The 24,321-nt window shown below is 42.8% G+C and overlaps 1 protein-coding gene and 1 long non-coding RNA gene across 2 annotated transcripts; one reads left to right on the top strand and one right to left on the bottom strand.

The window, feature by feature from the left end:
* Positions 1–4,848: 4,848 nt before the first annotated feature.
* LOC138976655 (atypical protein kinase C-like) lies at positions 4,849–9,208 on the bottom strand. The gene is made up of 7 exons (XM_070349561.1): positions 9,080–9,208; positions 8,105–8,196; positions 7,246–7,308; positions 6,783–6,845; positions 6,439–6,577; positions 5,792–5,872; positions 4,849–4,881 (listed from the first exon to the last, which is right to left on the bottom strand). The coding sequence occupies exons 1-7, from the start codon at positions 9,206–9,208 to the stop codon at positions 4,849–4,851; spliced, it is 600 nt and encodes a 199-aa protein (XP_070205662.1).
* Positions 9,209–11,209: 2,001 nt separating this feature from the next.
* On the top strand, positions 11,210–16,742 carry LOC138971627 (uncharacterized). Its single transcript, XR_011457320.1, has 3 exons — positions 11,210–11,580; positions 16,046–16,220; positions 16,653–16,742. It is a non-coding gene; the product is annotated as an uncharacterized lncRNA (long non-coding RNA).
* The last annotated feature ends 7,579 nt before the right edge of the window (positions 16,743–24,321 follow it).

Genomic DNA, 24,321 nt, shown 5'->3' with positions numbered 1-24,321 from the left:
AAATTAATTTCCGAAAAAAAAGGAAAAAAAAAAGACACCAGTGCCTTTTACTAAATTAATTCTTTAAAACATACCACTGTGCACAGAAGAGTACCCAGGCTGTTCGTTTTTGGTATGTGACCATGTGGTGGAGGGGATGGTCCTATCCCATGTTAAAGCCTGGCCACATCTGAGACAGTGAGACACACTGTTGTTTTTTATGCTGAATTTTGGAACATTAGCAGTCCATCTCTGTTTGGATTCCAGTGGGCTACAATAAACGTATATTCTTAAAGATGACATTTCTTCGACATAAGAGCGAACAGCACGTGCAATATACTCACGGTGTTCGGGCAGAGGCGGAGGGTCAACACAGCCATTATACAGCGCTGACCAGTCGATGGCCCTGAAGAATGGGTCATCTGTCAGCGTCTGACGGTCTTCTTTGCCGTTCCCTGGTCTGTTACTAGGGTGCTTGCACAGCATCTGGGGACAAAATAACAAGTCGCGTAAGGCGAAAATACAACATTTAGTGAAGCTGTCGAACTCACAGAATGAAACTGAACGCAATGCAATTTTTCAGCAAGACCGTATACTCGTAGCATCGTAAGTCCACCGCTCGTGGCAAAGGCAGTGACATTGACAAGAAGAGCGGGGTAGTAGTTGCGCTGAGAAGGATATAGCACGCTTTGCTGTACCTCTCTTCGTTTTAACTTTCTGAGCGTGTTTTTAATCCAAACATATCATATCTATATGTTTTTATAATCAGGAACCGACAAGGAATAAGATGAAAGTGTTTTTAAATTGATTTTGAAAATTTAATTTTGATCATAATTTTTATATTTTTAATTTTCAGAGCTTGTTTTTAATCCAAATATAACATATTTATATGTTTTTGGTATCAGAAAATGATGAAGAATAAGATGAACGTAAATTTGGATTGTTTTATAAAAACATTATTTTTTTACAATTTTCAGATTTTTAATGACCAAAGTCATCAATTAATTTTTGAGCCACCAAGCTGAAATGCAATACCGAAGTCCGGGCTTCGTCGAAGATTGCTTGGCCAAAATTTCAATCAATTTGATTGAAAAATGAGGGTGTGACAGTGCCGCCTCAACTTTTACAAAAAGCCGGATATGACGTCATTAAAGGTATTTATCGAAAAAAAGAAAAAAACATCCGGGGATATCATTCCCAGGAACTCTCATGTCAAATGTCATAAAGATCGGTCCAATAGTTTGGTCTGAATCGCTCTACACACACACATGCACAGACAGACACACAGACACACACACACACACACACACACACATACACCACGACCCTCGTCTCGATTCCCCCTCTATGTTAAAACATGTAGTCAAAACTTGACTTAATGTAAAAACCAATAATATTATCCACCAACAACCAACAGCATACAACGTATTTTCGTATCTTGGCTCGTCTTCTTTCAGGACCGACATTTCAGGGGTTTGTGACAAAAGGTCGAGGTTTAGAATGTCGAGGCACAAAAGGTCGAGGACATTTGGTCGAGAGTCTAAAGGTCGAGGGAGGCAAAAGGTTGAGGGTGATAAAAGGTCAACAGCAAAACGTCGAGGGGACAAAGGTCGAGGATTGAAAAAGTCGAGGATTAAAAAAAGGTCGAGGTTTGAAAATGTCGACTTTATTTTCTGTGCCCGTGTGTGCTTATTCATTATCTTTGCTTATCCATACCCGAAGAAAATCTGCTTCGAGTGCCTATTGTGCAAGGAATAAATTTAGTGTTATTTAAAAAATCTAAAAAATCAATGTTTTAAATCCTCGACCTTTTTTTAATCCTTGACCTTTTCAATCCTCGACCTTTTGTCCCCTTGACGTTTTGCTGTTGACCTTTTGTCACCCTCGACCTTTTGTAACACTCAACATTTTGACCCTCGACCAAATGTCTTCGATCTTTTGTACCTCGACCTTTTGGTCCTCGACTTTTTGGTTCTCACCCACATTTCAGAGTGCAGACGTCACTGATTACCCACCATATCCTTTAGTTCAAACTATGTGAAGTAATACTATTTATCCTATCCACAAATACATAAACGACATCAATTATTGTCCGCTGGACCCGAAAAGCAACAGCTAACTAACTAACATCAATTACTCACTTAAAATATCAAGTGCAACAGTGCTACACGTCATATCAAACCGAGCGTTAACCAGCGGGGCAAGTTTCAAGTAGGTGTGAAGTGATGGTGAAGACGGCATATGACTGAGCGTGGGTCGGTCGGGTTGCCCTATCTTCTTCTTCTTCTTCTTCTTCTTCTTCTGCGTTCATGGGCTAAAACTCCCAAGTATACTCGTGTTTTTCACGAGTGGGTTTTTACGTGTATGACCCCGTTTTAAACCCGCCATTTAGGCAGCCATACGCCGATTCCGGGGGAGTCGGGGTGCTCGATTGTGTAAGCGTACCTGTGGATCAGGTTTAGGTTACTGTAGCTTCGAAGTTTCTTACAGCCTTGGTCAGTCAACGAAATACTGTGCAAACAAGGAAAGGCCACTGCAAGCCCAGACAAGATGTGAACTAGTTTTGAAATGTGTTGAATCCCCTTGTGGAAGTAGGAATTGATTTCAATTAATCACTTTTATGTCAAGTAGGCTTATATATACGGTTTGGCTGACTCGGCTGTACGGAATGTTTCAAATGCGCTTTTCTTCCTGTGTAAAACGTGTACCGTACATCACCACCTATCTGTCCAGGCGCGTGCATGGAATGGATTGGATTGGATTGGATTGGATAAGATTTACAGTCCAGTGAGGTTACCCTCATGGAAATTCGGGCTGCTTTCTCCCTGGGGAAAGCGAGCTGCCATACATACAGGCATGAGACCAAGGGTAGGGCGGATGATGGCGAGAGAGGTGAAGGGACGGGGAATGTTTACAGTGCCGTGTGCCGGGCTGTCAGCAGTGCTCGCCAATGTTTAGCTCAGCCACCGTCGCGGCAGAGGCGCCTTAGTTCTATGCAGGAAAATGCAGCGCGCTATTCTGGTCATCTGGCCAACTGGCGTCCTCATCTCTGAGGCAGACTGATACCACGAGGTGTAAGTTACACCCGCCTTCAGGCTCAGGCATTTTCAAACGCTCGACTCAAGACTACATACGGCGCTACCCATATTTTTTATTTTTTTCCTGCATGCGTGTATTCATGTTTCCTGAGACTTAATGCCGTGTGAGATGGAATTTTTTTAAACTTTATTCCAAGTCCCACGGGTATTTGATGGACATTTTTATCTATGCCTATACAATTTTGCCAGGAAAGACCCTTTTGTCAATCGTGGGATCTTTAACGTGCACACCCCAATGTAGTGTACACGAAGGGACCTCGGTTTTTCGTCTCATCCGAAAGACTAGCACTTGAACCCACCACCTAGGTTAGGAAAGGGGGGAGAAAATTGCGGCCTGACCCAGGCCTGAACACGCAACCTCTCGCTTCCGAGCGCAAGTGCGTTACCACTCGGCCACCCAGTCCATATTCTCCCACTTGGACACATATTCATTCATACCAAAATAACAGCATGGCTGCTTATCGTGCGGAGTATCAATGTTCTGCTGAATCAATTCAGATGACTGGTGTTAGTTACAAAAGTCTTCAACAAAAGCATTGTCACTCTGAATGTCAGAAAGCAGTTAGAGTGCAGATGTTTGGCATTTATCGGAGTGAAAGTCGCTTTAGTGACGTGTAATAATCTTGACCGATTCATGGAGATTTGCAAGATTTATTTCACCGGAAGGAAGGTATCTATGGTTTTGGAATTTGCTTGACTTACTCACTCTTCCTTCCCACTGTACTGAGTATCAAATGTATACATTATATCATGATGCAATCTTCTGTTTGTGACCGTTGCACTTTAAACTCTTTCCGCCCTGCGCCCGACAGTTTGTCGGGCGCTCCTCAGCAGCTTTCAACACCTGTGCCCGACAAACTGTCGGGCGGTTACACGCATCTTCTCTGACCTTGTTTCTGATCTAATAATAAAAGACAGGTCACGAGCAAGGGAGGTATAAATCTGTTCCCACTTCTTTCTTCTTTGTTTGGAGCAATTTGGCGAACGAAAATCGTCCGATTGAGTGTTTTTTTTAGCATTTTTCCTGCGAAATAGGAGCAACCAACGCCGCTACTCGTTGAGGCAGGTTCTTGACGAGATTTTCCTCGACGATGACAGTGATTATGATGCCGAATGCGACGTTTCTTCGTCTCAATCGAGTGAAACAAGTGGTGATTTGAGTGCACAAGACCTGTGCGCGGGCTTCGATGCAAGTGTGAGACAGAAACATCCTGTTATGTGACTTGTTGGAACAACTGTGACAGAGTGGTGTGTTTACATACTTTTTGGTGTTGTGTTTGTGACTTGGAAGAAGGATTTCTTTGAACTTTACACACTTCAGAAGGTACTGACTGCTACCCAACAGGTAAGAACATGCACTTATCATACAACACACAAACTTTTTTGTGTCCACAACTATTAGTTGCAGAGTTAGAAGCGCTTTAGTGAAGTACACATCAGATTTGCACTACAGTGCCAAAACCCTCCAGGCTGGAGAGGCTGCTGAGGCTGCACTGCAGTCAGGGCTGATAGGGAAGACACGACGCAAGTTACGTCAGTTGAAACACGATAGTAGGGAATACCTTTTGGAGGTAGGAAGTGACGTCAGAACTGAGGAATGATGGGTAGACTGGCTCCTTCCTGGTCACTGCAATGTACAGTGCCTGGATGTTTTGGCCTACAAACGGTAACTGTAGACACATGAAACACAATCGATCATCATATACATACAGAGATGTTTTGGCCTATAAACGGTAACTGTAGGCACATGAAACACAATCGATCATCATATTCATACAGAGATGTTCTGGCCTATAAACGGTAACTGTAGACACATGAAACACAATCGATCATCATATACATACAGAGATGTTTTGGCCTACAAACGGTAACTGTAGACACATGAAACACAATCGATCATCATATACATACAGAGATGTTTTGGCCTATAAACGGTAACTGTAGGCACATGAAACACAATCGATCATCATATTCATACAGAGATGTTCTGGCCTATAAACGGTAACTGTACACACATGAAACATCATCGAGTTCAATCAAACATCATCAAACATCACATTCATACAAAAATGTTGCTGGGAACCATTTTCTTGAATTTGACTAAATGTCCATGACAATTTCAGCAATTTACTGAAGTTAAAGGCAGTCTTTGACGTCACCTTTCAACCGTGGTAACAATAAGTTTTGCATAACTACCAAAATGACGGCAAGGACAAGGTTTTCGGCGGCTAGAAAGAAGTTTTGGCATTTTGGCGACTAATTGCACAAAACGAGATCCCCATTCACAAGCTGACTGTCTCAACACAATTGAGTGTAAGTCTCAGTTGAAGAAAACGTCTTAGTTATTGTCCCGTCCCTGGAAAATTTGGGTCGCTTCCTCCCAGTGGAAACCTTGCAGCAACAGAGTCGCGCTACCCAGGTGTGTGCGTGTTGAGGTGCAATGGGCCACCTACTCGTCTGGAATTGGAAGAATGACCGAGGTATTTTACGTGCCACTGTGTTGACACTGGGGGTTGGACATGGATACCGTTTTTGAGTTTGCACATAAAGTTGCTCTGTTTCCGCCCCGTCCCGGATTCGAACTCATGACCCGCGGATCACAGTGCTTTACCAACTGATCTACTTTAACAAAAAGCTGTGCGAATAGCTTCTGCAGTGTCGCTCACGTAGCAATATCTTGAAAAAGCTTTCATGCAGCAGACATGGGTTCTCACCGTGCCCAAAGCCAGTTGGTAGAGCAGGACGCCGTATGACCACCAGTCTGCCGTCTTGCTGTACGGCTCACCACGTAGGACCTGTACATGCACAACCTGTCAACTTGCAGCATTCTGTGAACGATTTACTTTCGTACTTCAAAGTTTCCCCCGAAAGCGGCGTATGGCTGCCTGAATGGCGGGGTAAAAACGCACTCGTGCAAAAACATGAGTGAACGTGGGAGTGTTAGCCCGTGAACGAAAAAGAAGATGAAGATAATAAGTTCAAAATCTTAAAAATTCCTGCAAATGTCTTTGCCTCTATCTGCCCAGTAATTCCCTCCCAAAAAATCCCAAGAAGTAGCCAAATGAATTCATTAACGAAGCTGCATCCGTAATTGGCAAACTCTCCTATCTTTTTGTTTTTTGTTTTTTTGTAGCAGTTACTAAACTCGCCATTACTAATTTTAAGACATGTCCAAAGAACTGTAACAAGCACGGTTTGAAATCTGCCTTTTCTCTGCTTTACCTTGCTACTCTCTGTCGTGTTCTGCCCTGCCTCTCCCCCCTTCGCCCCTCTAAAATCATAGTCACCTTCGTTCCCCTGCCAACCCTGTTTCTGTTCCTTAAACGTCACCACACCCCCCTGCCCAGCAGCGATTGCATACCTCAGGCGCGACGTAGTACAGCGTGCCACACGGACTGCAGACCTGGTCATCGTCACGAAACTCGTCCATACTCAGTCCAAAGTCACACAGCCTGATGTATCCCTTGGCGTCTAGTAACACATTGTCCAGCTTGAGGTCTCTGTAACAGTAACACCACCACATGACGTCATAAACAGTTACATCAATTCATGTCGTCACAGCCTGATGTAGCCCTTATCGTTGTCCAGCTTGATGTCTCTGTAACAGTAACGTTACCACATGACGTCATACAACAGTTACATCACTACATGCCGTCATAAAACAGTAAACCACCACATGACGTCTTACAGCAGTTATATCACTACATGACGTCACACAGCTTGATGTAACCCTTGGTGTCTAATAACACGTTGTCCAGCTTGAGGTCTCTGTAACAGTAACACCACCACATGACGTCATAAACAGTTACATCCATTTTAATGCAACTCTTGGTCTCATGTGTACTTTCTGGCATTCTGTTCCTTGAGAAATTCAGAGACAACATCCATTCAACACAGTGCGAGAACTTGCGATAAAATGAAGGATACTCTAAGCGTGCGTGCGCGCGCACATATGTGTGTGTGTGTGTGTGTGCTTGCGTGCGTGTGTGTGTATATGTTTGTGTGTGTGTGTGTGTGTGTGTGTGTGTGTGTTCGTGTGTGCGTGCGTGCGTGCGTGTGTACGTGTGTGTTTTAAGTAAGTAAAAGACTTCCACATGGACCTTGTATTTTAACCAAAGGATACACCAGAAGGATAAACTCTCCAATATTGACGAAAGAGAGGACTCACCGATGCAGGATGTTCATGTCGTGGAGGAAGGCCAGAGCGGCCAACAGCTGGGCAGCGTAAAACCTGAACAGAATGGACACACATAGTCACCATTGTTTATTTTTTGTTCGAGAATCAAATAACAAGAATAGTAAACCACTGAGACGTTTTAATTGTAACAAAACAAGACATTCACGAGTACAGCGACCCAATGGTCTTTACTTTGGCAGGCAGACAAATAAATGAAGTGAAAACTTATCTTGCTTTGATCAGATTGGGCGTTTAAAAGTGGAACACTTCAGAGTGTGACATGATCATGTTCAAGTTAAATATACATCTCAGACAGTTTTGTTCTTTGTCGAGCGTGTCAGCTCTAAATTTATTCTTATTTTATCCTTTAAAACACGGTTACGTTATTTTCAATTCTATATAATTTGTGTGGGGTAATTTTCTACAACTTTTATCACATGCCTTGGAAAGGAAGCAGGCGAACGCATGTATACGCCAATGGGTAAAGGCAGAATCCAGACACCCAGATCGTCATATAGGAATTATATATGAACCTCCCTTTGAGACCCCCACGAATCCTCCCTTTTAAGACCCTGTTTTGTCCGATTTTCTGTTCATAACCTCTGTCAATTTACCACAGTTTTATGTCTCCCTCATTTTTAAGACCTGATTTTGTCAGATTTCTTGAGGTCTTAAAAACACAGCTTTTAAGACCTCTAAGACTCCTCCCGTTTAAGACCCTGTTTTCTCAGATTTTCTGTTCATAACCTCTGTTAAATTACCCCCTTTTTAAGTCTCCCTCCTTTTTAAGACAGATTTTCTAAAGGGAAGGTTACCTCATTACAAATCTACCAGTTAAGCGATACCGCACCTGAGGTTAACCTCCGGCAGACGCCCGGCGTGTTTGAGGACGTGGCACAGCGACCCGCCCTCAGCCAGCTCCAACAGCAGGTAGTACGCCAGCTGCAACGTACGACGTTCACCCATCAATACAGATAGACTGACAGCAGAGAAACTGTTAACGTTCCAAATTTATAATCAAAACAAAACAAGAATGGTAAGTTATTGGAACGTTTAATTCATGACAAAACAAAACAATCACAAGTACGTCGACCCAATGGTCCTTACAGTGGACTGACGGACACTAGTCTTATGGAACAGAAAATAAACTTAAATCTAAAAGCGTTGCTGATGCTCAGTCTCTAGCGAGAAAGATGGTGAGAGTCATGATTCCTGACTAATTTATCACCAGCGTCTTCATCAGTTGTCTGCTTTCTCCTAAAACCGATGACGATCTAGATGGACACTCCCTGCCCAACAGAAGAGCTCTCTGTTCCGCTAGCGTATGTACTGTGTGATGAATTATGTTCCACATTTTTCACACACACACACACACACACACACACACACACACACACACACACACACACACACACACACACACCCTTACAGCCCCTCCCCGACGTACCTCACAATTCCTTGGTACACACACTTTTGCCAGGAAGCACGATAACATGGTGCCAATAAAACGACAGCCCCTTCCAACCACAAGAGCTCTATTTTCCTAATCATGTTCCATATATCCTTCACCCCATTTACAGCCCCCCCCCCCCCACCCCCCGGCTTGACATACCAACAATTCCTTGATTTATACATACCTTTGTCTGGAAGGAGGAGAGCATGGTGACGATAAAAGGACACACTCTACCAACCAGAAGAGCTTTCTGTTCCGCTAGCGCATGCACTGTGTGTGTTCCATATCGCTAACCCCTTTTACAGACACCCCCCCCCCCCCCCCATGCACCCACCCTTCCCCGATATACCCACAATTCCTTGGTTTTCATACCTTAGTCTGGAAGCACGAGAGCATGGTGACGATGAAAGGACACACCCTGCCCACCAGAAGAGCTCTCTGTTCCGCTAGTGCGTGAACTGTGGTCTCTTCGTCCGTCTTGTGCAGCTTCTTCAGCGCCATCACGCGGCTGCCTGCTTTCCCATCTGGCTGCTGTTTTGTGGACCGCAGTCTCGTTTCGTAGACCTGCAATGTCAGCAAGTTTAGGATTCTTGAATCAATCTACAATCAGTCAGTCAGTCAGTCAGTCATTCAATCAATGAGTATAATTCCCAGCAAGTTAGTGGGCCATTCTGTCAAGGATACTCGGATAAGGATACAATATCATTATAGTCCTGTTAGTTTACCCTCATGGAAATTCGGGCTGCTTTCTCAATACTGGAGAAAGCGAGCTGTCATACAATACAGCTCTATCCGTTCTTTACCCCTGTCATACAGTACAGCTCTACCCGTTCTTTACCCCTGTCATACAGTACAGCTCTACCCGTTCTTTACCCCTGTCATACAGTACAGCTCTACCCGTTCTTTACCCCTGTCATACAGTACAGCTCTACCCGTTCTTTACCCCTGTCATACAGTACAGCTCTACCCGTTCTTTACCCCTGTCATACAGTACAGCTCTACCCGTTCTTTGCCCCTGCATTCGTGTATTTATGTTTCTCAGTCCTGAGATTTTTATTGTGAGCTCTTTTTTATCGTGCGCATGCGTGCACATGGGTTTGTTCGGACACCGAGAAGAGCCTGCACAAAGTTGACTCTGGGAAATAAATCTCTCGCCGAACGAGGGGGGGGGGGGGGGGGGGGGGTGGGGTCGAACCCACGCCGATCGCGACAAACTGGATTTCAAGCTAGCGCGGTACCGACTGAGCCACGTCCCCGCCCAATTCTCTCTCTTTCTGTCAACCCGTGAGTCGATGAGCAAGCAGACAAAACTAGACCCCCAATCGAAAATGCTGACTGGACAACCAGAAAATCACCCGCCCAGCAAAAAAAATTAAACAAGAAGAGCAAACGCTCGATCGAGTCACTTTCGCAGTTCTGAATATTATATGAGGCATCAGATGGACAGGAAGAAATTGCTATTCACAACACAATGAGTCACGTTCACATAAAATTTGAGCCCGGTCACTTTTATAGTTTCCGAGAAAAGCCCAACGTTAAGTTGTGTGTTGCCGAACAGAAAAGGCTAGTTATCTCCCTTGTTTTTCTGATAACGTTCGTAAAAGGCTACAGATGTAAATACTTTGATGTAAAGAATAATCCTACAAAGTTTCAATCACATCCGATGAACTTTGTCAAAGATATAAAATGTCTAATTTTTCCTTTGACGCTGACCTGTGACCTTGAAAAAGGTCAAAGGTCAACGAAACCATCGTTAAAGTGTAGAGGTCATTGGAGGTCACGACTAAACAAAATATGAGCCCGATCGCTTTGATAGTTTCCGAGAAAAGTCCAACGTTAAGGTGGTGTCTACGGACGGCCGGCCGGACGGCCGGCCGGACAGACTAACACTGACCGATTACATAGAGTCACTTTTTCTCAAGTGACTCAAAAATATACCTGAAAGGGTCGATGAACCAGCCCGTTGGTCAAGAAAACAAATGACCAAATACTGATCAACCAACACGTAAGTCAATAACGGAACCAAAGGATCTTTAAGCCAAAGACGACGACTCAGTGATGCTTGGATGAAATGGTGTAACCCTTTTCACGATCGACTCGAACTGACGACTTGAACTACAGTGTGTATTATGCCAGATTATCTGGGCTATTCGCTCATCAAATAAAAACACTCAAAACCCCAGAACCGGACTGTAGTATTTGCTCGATATCGAAAAACACTTCATCGGCAAGCAGTAAAACAGCGTGCTAGTGCAATCATCTTCTGAACATCTGGTTTAATCTAGCTTCACGGCGACTTCTTCAGCTGCAAGGATCGGTAACTATAATAATAACCGTATCATACAAGTCAACATTCTTTCAGGATATAAGGTTTACAAGGACAGGTATAAATGGAAACTACCTGATCTTTGATGTAGTACCAGAAGCAAGCAAGCAGTTTGTGATGACACAATTTTTGTTCAAATCCAAAAACAAAGAGACTGCCAACGTTCCAAAATGTTAAAGGAAAAGTCCAAGGTTTAGGGTCACTTTTGATATGTTGACCCTCTTAATTCATCAACCACAAATGCGTGTGTAAAAATGAACACAGAAATCCAAAAAGTATACTTTGACTCGTTTTTGGTTGTTCTGAATCGTTCCATCGCGCGCGCAGTCTTGGCTCATGACCTTGTGCACATACGTGTGCTACGTCACGAGCCTTGAACAACAAACATGGCCGGCTCAAGCAGTGAGGAAGACAAGTGGAATACGGACCGGTTTTCAGCCAGCCTGAGGTTTTAGCGTGCCCGTTTGAGCCTCTTCGTCGTCAAAATGCTGGCGAGGCCACAAGGAACTGCTTGAAACAGAGCCAGCATAAGCGGCAATACGAAATGGTATGTCTTGTCTTTCCATTACTGCCCACAATCAAATGTGATTCTCTTTGTTGTGATGTTGACACACTAGTCCGTAGTCGCTACCTCTTGCATGCTAGATCGAAGTCAGGTGTGTTTTTCACAGATCAGTTGATGTGCTTCCACAGATCTGTAAGCATGTAAAGATTATGGATTTATTCTATTATTTCAGGCATCTGGTGTTGTTTATTTTCCTATCTTTAATCAAGGATTTCGTCCTTGAACTGCCCAGTTTAGAATAAATGCTTCCACAGTGATGTTCACACGCGACTATCCTTATTTTCTCTTGGAATTCTGAGTAATTCTTCAGTCACACAACGAAACATGTAGACAGCAAGTTAACATTGCGCAAAGCCTGTTTCTTGCGGACAAAACTGCAATTATCCTGGTATTTTTATTTGCGACAGTAAGACACTACATGACATCGACACCACTAAACAGTGAAACTTTTTTGAAATGGCGGTGGGCTGCTTTCATGTGCTATTAATACTAATAGTGATCCTGACATTTTTCTTGCGAAACGGTCAAAGGGAAGTAATAAATGAATTTAGTTTTTTAAACGAGCACACGTGATTTCCGATCTCAAACTAGATCTGAAATCATAAGATTTTCTGAGCAGTGGAGAAACGCTGATGGCGTGATATCGCAAGCCGTTTTGGAAGCAAATAAGCACTGTCAGACATATGCTGAAGTGAAACACGATTACAGCAGTTCAAACTTTTTGATCATTGATTTTTAAGAGTACACAATATTGGACAGTCACACTACAAAAAGACAATGCGTTAGTGCATAGATCGGTATTCTCAAACGTCACGAACAGACAGTATGTTGCTGGATGCCGCTTTTGACTACACACTCCCGACGATGCGGGTTTGTCTGAACCCATACATTTGAAAGAGGGTTTTTACCGTTTATTCCTCTAACGACGATGCGGGTTTGTCTGAACCCATACATTTGAAAGAGGGTTTTTACCGTTTATTTCTCTAACGACGGGGTGGGTTCAGGGAAACCCACAGCGCTACTTCAGTGGTTGCATCGAGTTTCTCCCTTCACCGACCTCTTGCAGGGGAGGGAGAGGGGGAGGGAGAGGGGGAGGGGGAGACTGAGAGAGACTGAGAGACTAAGAAAGAGAGAGAGAGAGAGAGAGAGAGAGAGAGAGACTAAGAAAGAGAGAGAGAGACTAAGAAAGAGAGAGAGAGAGAGACTAAGACAGAGAGAGAGAGAGACTAAGAAAGAGAGAGAGAGAGAATGAAAGAGAGAGAGAGAGTCTAAGAAAGAGAGTGAGAGACTAAGAAAGTGAGAGAGAGAGAGACTAAGAAAGAGAGAGAGGGAGACTAAGAAAGAGAGAGAGAGAGAGACTAAGAAAGAGAGAGAGACTAAGAAAGAGAGAGAGAGAGACTAAGAAAGAGAGAGAGACTAAGAAAGAGAGAGAGAGACTAAGAAAGAGAGAGAGACTAAGAAAGAGAGAGAGAGACTAAGAAAGAGAGAGAGAGAGAGATACTAAGAAAGAGAGAGAGAGAGACTAAGAAAGATAGAGAGAGAGAGACAAATAAAGAGAGAGAGAGAGACAAATAAAGAGAGAGAGAGACTAAGAAAGAGAGAGAGAGACTAAGAAAGAGAGAGAGAGACTAAGAAAGAGAGAGAGAGAGACTAAGAAAGAGAGAGAGAGAGACTAAGAAAGAGAGAGAGATAGACTAAGAAAGAGAGAGAGGGAGACTAAGAAAGAGAGAGAGACTAAGAAAGAGAGAGAGAGAGACAAAGAAAGAGAGAGAGGCTAAGAAAGAGAGAGAGAGAGACTAAGAAAGAGAGAGAGAGAGAGAGATTAGGAAAGAAAGAGAGAGAGAGAGACTAAGAAAGAGAGAGAGAGAGACTAAGAAAGAGAGAGAGAGACTAAGAAAGAGAGAGAGAGAGAGACTAAGAGAGAGAAAGAGAGACTAAGAAAGAGAGAGAGACTAAGAGAGAGAGAGAAAGAGAGAGAGAGACTAAGAAAGAGAGAGAGAGACTAAGAGAGAGAGAGAGAGAAAGACTAAAAAAGAGAGAGAGAGAGACTAAGAAAGAGAGAGAGAGAGAGACTAAAAAAGAGAGAGAGAGACTGAGAAAGAGAGAGAGAGAGACTAAGAGAGAGAAAGAGAGACAAAGAAAGAGAGAGAGACTAAGAGAGAGAGAGAGAGACTAAGAAAGAGAGAGAGACTTAGAGAGAGAGAGAGAGACTAAGAAAGAGAGAGAGAGACTAAGAAAGAGAGAGAGAGAGACTAAGAAAGAGAGAGAGAGACTAAGAGAGAGAGAGAGAGGGACTAAGAAAGAGAGAGAGACTAAGAAAGAGAGAGAGAGAGACTAAGAAAAAGAGAGAGAGAGAGACTAAGAAAGAAAGAGAGAGAGAGACTAAGAAAGATAGAGAGAGAGACAAATAAAGAGAGAGAGACTAAGAAAGAGAGAGAGAGAGACTAAGAAAGAAAGAGAGAAACTAAGAAAGAGAGAGAGAGAGACTAAGAAAGAGAGAGAGAGAGACTAAGAAAGAGAGAGAGAGAGACTAAGAAAGAGAGAGAGGGAGACTAAGAAAGAGAGAGAGACTAAGAAAGAGAGAGAGAGAGACAAAGAAAGAGAGAGAGAGACTAAGAAAGAGAGAGAGAGAGACTAAGAAAGAGAGAGAGAGAGAGACTAAGAAAGAGAGAGAGAGAGAGAGAGACTAAGAAAGAGAGAGAGAGAGAGACTAAGAAAGAGAGAGAGAGAGAGACTAAAAAAGAGAGAGAGAGACTAAGAAAGAGAGAGAGAGAGACTAAGAGAGAGAAAGAGAGACTAAGAAAGAGAGAGAGAAAGAGAGAGAGAGAGACTAAGAAAGAGAGAGAGAGACTAAGAGAGAGAGAGAGAGAAAGACTAAGAAAGAGAGAGAGAGAGACTAAGAAAGAGAGAGAGAGAGAGACTAAAAAAGAGAGAGAGAGACTGAGAAAGAGAGAGAGAGAGACTAAGAGAGAGAAAGAGAGACTAAGAAAGAGAGAGAGACTAAGAGAGAGAGAGACTAAGAAAGAGAGAGAGACTAAGAGAGAGAGAGAGACTAAGAAAGAGAGAGAGAGACTAAGAAAGAGAGAGAGAGACTAAGAAAGAGAGAGAGAGACTAAGAAATAGAGAGAGAGAGACTAAGAAAGAGAGCGAGAGACTAAGAAAGAGAGAGAGAGAGACTAAGAAAAATAGAGAGAGAGACTAAGAAAGAGAGAGAGAGAGACTAAGAAAGAGAGAGAGAGAGACTAAGAAAGAGAGAGAGAGACTAAGAAAGAGAGAGAGAGACTAAGAAAAAGAGAGAGAGACTAAAAAGAGAGAGAGAGACTAAGAAAGAGAGAGAGAGAGAGAGACTAAGAAAGAGAGAGAGAAAGAGAGACTAAGAAAGAGAGAGAGACTAAGAGAGAGAGAGAGAGACTAAGAAAGAGAGAGAGAGAGACTAAGAGAGAGACTAAGAAAGAGAGAGAGAGACTAAGAAAGAGAGAGAGAGAGAGAGACTAAGAAAGAGAGAGAGAGACAGAGAGAGAGACTAAGAAAGAGAGAGACTAAGAAAGAGAGAGAGAGACTAAGAGAGACAGAGAGAGAGACTAAGAGAGAGAGACAGAGAGAAAGAGACAGAGAGAGAGACTAAGAGAGAGAGACAGAGAGAGAGAGACAAAGAGAGAGAGACAGACAGAGAGAGACAGACACAGACAGACAGACAGAGACAGACAGTCAGATAGACAGACAGTCAGATAGACGGATAGACAGATAGACAGACAGACAGACAGAGCAACTGACAACAGACAGAGAGATACGGACAGACAAACAGAGAGACAGACAGTCTCTTGGAGACAAACAGGCAGACAGACACTGTTCCGCCGCTTTGGTAATTATGGGTGTAGCAGAACCCGCGCCGTCGGCAGAGGGATAGTTACAATCACTACTACTCTTTAAAAGTATGGGTATGTGTGAACCCGCGCCATCGGTAGTGTTTATGTAAATTATCATAATCAATTAATTCTGATGTTTTGTCATGTACACACTAAAAATTTGCAGACAGAGAGCAAATTAGGTGTGTGAGAGATACTTAAAATTTCAAAACGATACCTTTAATGGTTCCAGAGTTACAATGATTTTAGTGTGTCTCTGGGTACAGGTGAACCCAGGAAGCACGGCAAAGGTTAACAAAACCTCACAGCCCCATTAAAAATGTGTGGTGTGTGCCGAAAAGCAACCATATGAGATTCAGTCAGTGGGACCCTGAATCTACCTGGGGTTAAATCGGGTTATTGACTCTCATTGCATGAATTTTTAAACTGAATATATGTACTACTGTTCGTGTTGTTTTTGTGATCCACTGCAATTTCTGTGTAGATCTATACCTTAGAATCTCAAGGTAATTTTTGAACGGGGCATACAGATGATACATTTTGCCATGATCACAGAGTGATACGTGTATTTTGCTTATCAGGTGTCAGTGCAGAAACTCCAAGAGGGAACGAAATTCAAATATCTGGAAAACCTGGATGAGGAGATAGACAGCCTAACAGCACATCCTCCTATGTTTGCTCGGACATCTACTACCTTCAAACTGCATACTATGCGTACACACAGGAATATGGACGACTCAACATTGATCAAAATGGGTAAGTAACACAACACAAACAGATGATTTCCATTATGATAGATTTATTTATCTGAAAGTAAAATTGACAACAGTGTACAATTTGTTTTCAAATACGAAAATATCACATTGGGTTAACAAAAAATAAAAACACCATCATATATCATTAAAACTATTCTTTATTTCTAAACACATACATATCAGCATAGTTTATTCATGTAAACATCCTCATTTCGGTTCCCAGTCTATCTGAAATCAAGGTAAGATATGCCAGAAAGAATAGCGATCACACAGTGCTTCAGCATGAATTTGAAAACCTGCTCTACGTCACATAGACACAGCGTGTCTTATGATTCTATCCGCCCTCTCCAAACAAACACGTACACGTTTTCTCTGGTACGAATGTCTTAAAAGCTCAAACTAAGCTGCTGTTTTATTCTGTCTTGCTTTGCAGGAAATACAGGCACGTCGCTTACCCATAACAGGCAGCTGGTGCGCTAGCGAGTGGGGTTTCTCGGCAGAAGCATCAGAGTACCATTACCAACCTGTGCAGTCAAAACAATCAGAAATACTTTCACAAACGGATGAAGAGTGGGGTTCAAACTCCCTGAGCTACAGAAGGCTGAAATATACTTTTAAAAATCGTGTGACTGTGTTGAACTAGTATCTTTGGTTGAACAGATTCCTGCATGGTTTGAAGATGATACTGGGTTGTCACGTGGTCCGGTACATGGTTCACATGCTGCAACATTTTGTTCCAGACTTTTTCCACTGTTGGTGTACTCCAGCATCAGGTAGTCAGTCCATGAGCCGGTCAGCATAGCCTGTGTCCAGTATTGTCCGTTTGCCTGTTGCCTGAAACATGGTTTTTTGGAAGTAACTAACGATCTATGCACACATTTTAACATGTGAATAAGAACAGAAAAAGTTTGTCAAAAGTATACATAGTTTAATTTGCATTTACTTAAAGGCCAGACTTTCTTCTCGATCATTATTGCTTCATAAAGATTCTGGAAATTAACAAACTGTTTCCCCCTATCAAGGCCTCCGAACTTTTTTTTTAAATGCAGGTCGGTTTGTTGTCATCTGTGCATTACTACCTCTTGCCACCCGTGCGGTCATTGCCACCAGGTATCTCAACAATCAAACCGTCTATACAGGCTTAAAGGCACGTCCTTTTTCAAAACAGGATTGCTCACTACACAGATCTGCGAAGACTTTTACATAGAAAAAAAATCTCTTGACTTGAACATATACCAGGAATCAACATCCTGACTGGTTTTTGGAGCTGGATTTTTTAGGGAATGTTTTACACGTGTGGCGTTTAAGAAATTAATTCATAAAATTCTACATTCGCAAAGAGAGTACCCATACAGAGTGTTCAGTTCTGGTATTTTTCAAAACGGAAGGATGGCCATATCCCATGTAAAAGCCTGGTAAGATTTGAGATTTTGAACCCAATCGTTTACACGGGAAGGGCTGTCCATTTAAGAGGACGCATCCATGCCTGGATGAGAAATACACTGATAACACAGAAAAAGCACGAGTTTAACCTGCATATTCACAAAACTGGTTCAGAGGCCCGGTAAAGGGAACACATGTTAGTTATTTTAAGAGAACATCACGAAGACCTAATTGTTAAATTAAAGCCTTTCTGCACGAATGTACATCTTCTATGAATTATATTCTAAAACGCCACATGTGTAATTCATTCCACACACAAAATCCAGCTCCAAGAAGCAGTGAGGCTGTTGATTATTGGTATGTGTTCAAGTCGACAGATGATTTTTCCTGTGTAAACTGAGCCTTGGCAGATCTGATATAAGAGGCCTTGAAATGGTTAAACATTTTGTTTATTTCAAGTAGTCTTTATGAAGAAAAAATTAACAATAAGGAAGGCACATGGGTTGAAAATGAAATGCAAATTAGATTCCTTTTAACGAACTGTTTATGTTCTTCTTCACGTGTTACATTATGCGTACGTAGATCGCAAGATATTTTCGAAATAATTCATAGGTAAGCAATCTGCAAACGGACAAAAATTCACAATATTTATGAAGCCAATAAATTTGACTCAAGAACAAAGCTTATGTGTTTGAGGTGATGTGCATGGGTATGAATGTTGAATGAGTCCGTCAAAGATACCCTCCATGTCGCCTTACAGTGGAACCTACCATTACAATTATACCACCTTAAATTACCTTGCTCTTTCAAATGTACTGCTTAAACTTCTTGAACATGCAACTCTTGCTGTCTACCATAAAGACTATCAGGTCAACAACATACTCGTGAATGTTTTGTTTTGGTCTATAATTAAACATTTCAGAAAATAGCCTTTTTTTTATATTTTTATTCGGAAGCATACTAACTTTATTTGAAACTACTTCGACAGATATAGTTTTGCAGGTTGACGGGAGGTGAGTTACGAAAGAAATTCAGTCCATATGTCGCTCAGCACAGAAAGCATAAACGATTAACATGAGTAGAAATGAACTTGTACTTGTTTTCATAATGTATTATTTGGATGGTATCTGTCAAAGACACTTTCTCGTTTTTTGCAAAGCTAGAATAAGGCACTAATTTTCAAAACAAAACAAAAATCTTACGATGAATGGCACGTTGGTTTTCTCCTGTGGTGATTCTGGACGGTAGGAACAGGACTGGTCAACAGTTGCGTTGTGATCACGGAGAACCGGGAAATCTGGAATGGTCACGGTGTCAATGTCTAGTGGCCTGTTCTGACCAGTGGCCGTGAGTGATGATGAAAGGTCTGGAAGTAAAAGAAGAGAGAAAATGAGTGTGAGTATAGATCAATTCGAAAGTATGCTTCTGATCTATACAGTACACTGAACATTTAGACACCCTCTGGAAGTCGTCTGGATGTGCATCCATGTTGTAGATCTAGCAATTAGACTGGTTTTGCGTCTCTCAGTCAATGCAGAAAGATTAATTCCCTGCACAATTCGTAGATCTAATCTTCTTGTCTCTAGCATGCAGGTGTCTGTTTACCTTACCGGTTGCACATCCACCAAAAGTTTAGATCTGGTAAAAATAGCATTAAACCATGATTCCAGCAAACGCTGCCAATTTCATGAATTGATATCAGGGGATAGTTTGCGACTGAATAGAATAGATAACGTGACACACGCATTGTCTTACGTGTCCACAACCCTGACTACTTTTTACTCTTACTCTTAGCTCAGCTCAGACCGTTCTGTAACTCTGTAGATCTAGCCTGTGGCGCATCTGTACTCCAGCGAATATCAGCCGGACCCAGACACACTGTTCTGCACCAATTCGTTTTCGCTGCGCAGCAAAACAATGTTTACGTGTATGTGTTCTGCGCGAACTTAGAATCCGGTTTCATTCTAGAATGGACCGGGTCCAGGTTGGAATTCTAACCCTGCGCAAGTACAGGGGTGCCATTCTAGAATGAAACCCTTGTTGCTGGTCCATTCTAGAATCGGCCGTGCGCAAGGTTGGAATTTGGGTCCAAGTTGGAATAGTCATTTCAGTTAGACTATCACACAACCAAAGCCACAAATGTGGATTTTCTGTTTGTTTTTGTTTTTTGTGTGTTTGGTTGGTTTTTTTTTCTCGGGTTTTTTACACTTTACTCAAAGACATCGTGAATTGGGATTGTGATGTTCTGAAAGTGATTACGATTTTGAGAGACACTCAGCACTGATCGCTACGAACGGAAATTTCCGGACTGACAGTGTTTTGCCGATCTCGCTTGTAACTTTTAATCTTATTCATATACATGAAGTTGGTCTTCTGAATTGTGAAGATATAATGTCAACTTTTTTTTAAACCTGTGACAACAGCTCTATAACACTCTGTCCTTCTGTTCGTCTGTCTGTCGGTAAGTCGGTCTGACCGTCTGTCTGTCTGTCAAAAAAATTGTCAAAAAACCGGACATTTCCGAGAGGGAGACAGCGCTGACATTGCAAGCGGCCGCAACCGGCTCTCATCACAAAAACAACAGCCCTGTAAACATTACCGCCCTGGTAGTCCCCCTTTCTATGGTCTGCCTTTGTTTATTGCGTACTCAGGAGTGTCAACTTTCTTGACATGACATCGCAAGATCGCCAAAGGATTTTTTCAGGGGTAGACAAATCAGCCCCATTTTATCAAAGGGAAGGTGCAGGTGGAGATAATTCAAGGGAAGACAACTCTGTCTTACCTACAAACATTACGGCCCCCTTTATTCAAGGGTTTCATTCTAGAATGGCACCCCTGTACTTGCGCAGGGTTAGAATTCCAACCTGGACCCGGTCCATTCTAGAATGAAACCGGATTCTAAGTTCGCGCAGAACATATGCATGAAAATAAAAGCATGTACTCTGACCTTCAACGCATTCCTTCTTGTGAGATAATCCGCTGTTCGTATGTCGCCTCGGAGTTTCGATGGCTCGTCGACTGTACCAGCCTCGCGTAATACTGCCCTCTCCGGACTTTTATGAAGGGAAGACAGACTGCCAGTGGTCAAAACATTTGTTTCAGGGATGAAACGCCAACTTTTGTGCTGCAGAAAAATGGCGAAATCTGTGTCCAGAGAGTGCCCGACACTTTGAAATCTGCACGCTTGTGCTGCACACATCTCTTCCATTTCCACAAGAGACTCAGAGTTTTATGAGGAAAAGTGTGCTATGAAATGCCTGGGGACATTGACGAGTTGTTGCAGTTTGCGGCTGCTCTCCACCGAGGCATTCTTTTCGGGCATACAGTGGTGACTTTTCTGTGTGAAAATCAAGCTGGTACTAGTGGTAGAATCAACACAATAACTTGTGACGTCACAGTGCACCGACGTCACAGTGCACCGAAAACCACGTGACCACTACTTGACCCCAGGCGACTAGTCTTGGTTAGCCCTGCAACACTAAATCTTCAACTACAACAACAACAATTTTTTTTCAAATTTTAAAATATTTTTCCGGAGATGTTTGTAACATTTGGCATTCGATTTTCAAGTTTTTGGGGATATTTAAAAACCTTGGACTTTTCCTTTAACTGATCAAAATGAACAGTAACCAAAGAAAAGTCAGATGCCAAAGAGAGAGCAAATTCCAATTCCCCCCCTGAACGCTCACGTTACTTTGTGTGTGTGTGTCTGTGTCTGTGAATTTTAACGTTCCCAACAACCTACCTTTCTTGTTTTTTGATTCACAATTTTTTTTCATTATTTAGTTTCGTATCACTTCGCGAAAAACCTGGGTTAGTAACCTTTTTGGCACCGCTGCCCTTCAAGACAAAAAACAAACAAACAAAAACAAATTCACAGACACAGACACAGACACAGACACACACACTGTCTCTCTATTTCTTTTCTCTTTCTTTTTTCTCTCTCTCTCTCTCTCTCTCTCTCTCTCTCTCTCTCTCTCTCTCTCTCTCTCTCTCTCTCAATAGCACCACCCCCAATTTCACCCCACATCCGACCCAAGCATCAAGCGAATCTAATTTGTAAGAAAAGTCAGATGCCAAAGAGATAGCAAATTCCAATTCCCCCCTGAACGCTCACGTTATTGATTCCAGACTGAAGGCATTATCCACAGTACATGACGGTGAGTGAACAAACATCGTGTGTACTAAGTAGTGATTTAGTCAACTGGCCTTCAGGGAATAAAACATTTATATATTGCCATTGAATATATCGCAACACCCGCGTTGTTTCTAACTTCCTCTGTCTGTCTGTTCGTCTGTCTCTCTGTTTTTATCCCTTTCTAACCCTCCCCCTGAAAATCTGTACAGCTTCAGGAAACGGAACATTTGTGTGTGTGTGTGTGTGTGTGTGTGTGTGTGTGTGTGTGTGTGTGTGTGTGAGTACGTGCGTGCGTGCGTTCATACGTACGTGCGTACGTGCGTGCGTGTGTGTGTGTGTGTGCGCGCGCGCGCCCGTGTGTGTATGTGTGTTTGTTTGTGTGTGTGTTTGTTTGTGTGTGTGTGTGTGTGTATGTGTGGGTGTGTGGGTGTGTGTATCTGTGTGCCTGTGTCTGTTAATTTGAACTGGCCTTCAGGGAATGGGTTCATTTACATTAACCCTATTAGCGCATGGCACGCTTACCCATCTTTGGAGACATTGACAGTTCCTTGACAGACACAGATCAAAAGCTGACTGGACTGCTGTCAGCACTCTTAGTTTCTTGTTAAGGGCAGAATACACCTGCGCATTTTTCAGCGGCACAGACGACGCACTGCATATTATTGATACTGCGATAGGGATTATGACGAGTACTTGGCCTGTTTTCCTTTCACGCAACGTGTAGCGGGCTGGGATAAGCTGCGCAGTGCGTCGTTCTTTCTTTCTTTTCTTTATTTGGTGTTTAACGTCGTTTTCAACCGTTCAAGGTTATATCACGACGGGGAAAGGGGGAGGGGGGATGGGATAGAGCCACTTGTTAATTGTTTCTTGTTCACAAAAGCACTAATAAAAAAAATTGCTCCAGGGGCTTGCAACGTAGTACAATAATTATATGACCTTACTGGGAGAATGCAAGTTTCCAGTACAAAGGACTTAACATTTCTTACATACTGCTTGACTAAAATCTGTACAAACATTGACTATATTCTATACAAGAAACACTTAACAAGGGTAAAAGGAGAAACAGAATCCGTTAGTCTCCTCTTACGACATGCTGGGGAGCATCGGGTAAATTCTTCCCCCTAACCCGCGGGGGGTCCAGTGCGTCGTCTGTCCTGCTGAAGTTACATAGGTGAGCGCCGGGCCTTACCAGCCGACTTTAAAAAAAAAAGCACGTTCTTTCCCGTGTAAAAAGTTCAGCTCACCATCTCAGATCTGACCCGGCTTTTACATGAGATAACACCGTTCCTTCATATAACAGCTCTGTCTACAGTTTCCGTTTGTGTGTTTGACTGTGTATATCCTTATCCCCGACAAAACGACAAATCGTTGCTTCAACAATGATGTGAGCTGCACTGTATCTTTAATTTGTGTATTGTATATATATATCTAAGTAAGAAGTTATATTCTGTCACCTTTCAAAAGGTTTTAACTGCTCAGGTTCTTAACGATCCGCTAAAATCTCTCTCTTTATTTCTCGGAGTCAACTTTGTGCAGACTCTCTTCGGTGTCCGAACACCCCCGTGTGCACACATGCGCACGAAAAAGATCCCACGTTCACAGCGAAAGTCTCAGGGCTTGGAAAACACGAAGACACGCATGCATCATCTCTCGTCTCTGATTATCATGATCGTATTTCGATACTTAGACGAGACAAACCCAATGCTGGTGTGTCGAAGAAGACAGCCACAGCGGGCTTGTTCGAATCAAAGTATCACACCATATCTTTAGCGTATTACCAATACCTGTCCCAATATAGACCAGTTGGTCTAAGAGGACGTTAAACCCTAATAGTCAGTCTCTCTCTCGCGCGCTCGCACGCTATCCCTCGCTTTCTCTCTTTACTCGCAGAAAAAGAAAAATCCATAGTCCTCTTAACTGATATAACCTGTACCCTATGAAACTATATTGCTTGCAGAAAAGAGTCAAGGGTTCGTGACTCCGTTGGATGTTGTTGGAGTTAAAATCAGATACTTTCCTCGAACAAGAGACAAACGGTCTCCAGGGAAGGGGTAAACTTGTAGGAATCAGAGTCGTAACGATCGGCGGGGACAATTGGTTGCCGCATCCTGTAGAAATGAAATGCTTTTCTGTCCATTACTTTACATGGCACGATGGACCCCGGACGACAATTAGAATTATCTGTGTAGTGTGTGTGTGTGTGTGTGTGTGTGTGTGTGTGTGTGTGCGCGTGTGCGTGGGTGTGTATGCGTGCGTGCGTGCGTGCGTAGGTGAGTATGTGCAGGCGTGCGTTCGTGCTTCCGTGTGTGTGTGTGTGTGTGTGTGTGTGTGTGTGCGTGAGTACGTGCATGCGTGCGTTCGTGCGTGTGTGTGTGTGTGTGTGTGTGTGCGTGTGTGTAGGTGTGAGTGTGCGCGCGTGCGTGTGTGTGTGCGCGCGTGTGTGAGTGTGTGTGTCTGTGTGCGTGTGAGGCGATACTGCTTTCAGAGCTAATTAGAGGTTGCCTGCAAATGCTTAAAGCGAATTGTTATAGGCAAAATCCTTCCCGTGAAAACCGTAGGACTTATCATCCTATAATGATAT

Source organism: Littorina saxatilis, linkage group LG1 (genome assembly GCF_037325665.1).
Source record: "Littorina saxatilis isolate snail1 linkage group LG1, US_GU_Lsax_2.0, whole genome shotgun sequence".
Lineage (NCBI taxonomy): Eukaryota > Metazoa > Mollusca > Gastropoda > Littorinimorpha > Littorinidae > Littorina > Littorina saxatilis.
The sequence above is the reverse complement of the archived record's forward strand: the minus strand, read 5'-3'. Positions and strand labels throughout refer to the sequence as shown.

What these genes read in the sequence shown, in the direction of transcription:
- LOC138976655 (XM_070349561.1), bottom strand. Translation starts at nt 9,208, where the DNA reads ATGGCGCTGAAGAAGCTGCACAAGACGGACGAAGAGACCACAGTTCAC. An exon ending in TCTCGTGCTTCCAGACTAAG is followed by an intron (nt 8,197 to 9,079) that starts GTATGAAAACCA and finishes CGTACGTTGCAG; the next exon opens with CTGGCGTACTACCTGCTGTT. An exon ending in ATCAAGCTGTGTGACGTCAT is followed by an intron (nt 6,578 to 6,782) that starts GTAGTGATATAA and finishes TTACTGTTACAG; the next exon opens with AGACCTCAAGCTGGACAATG.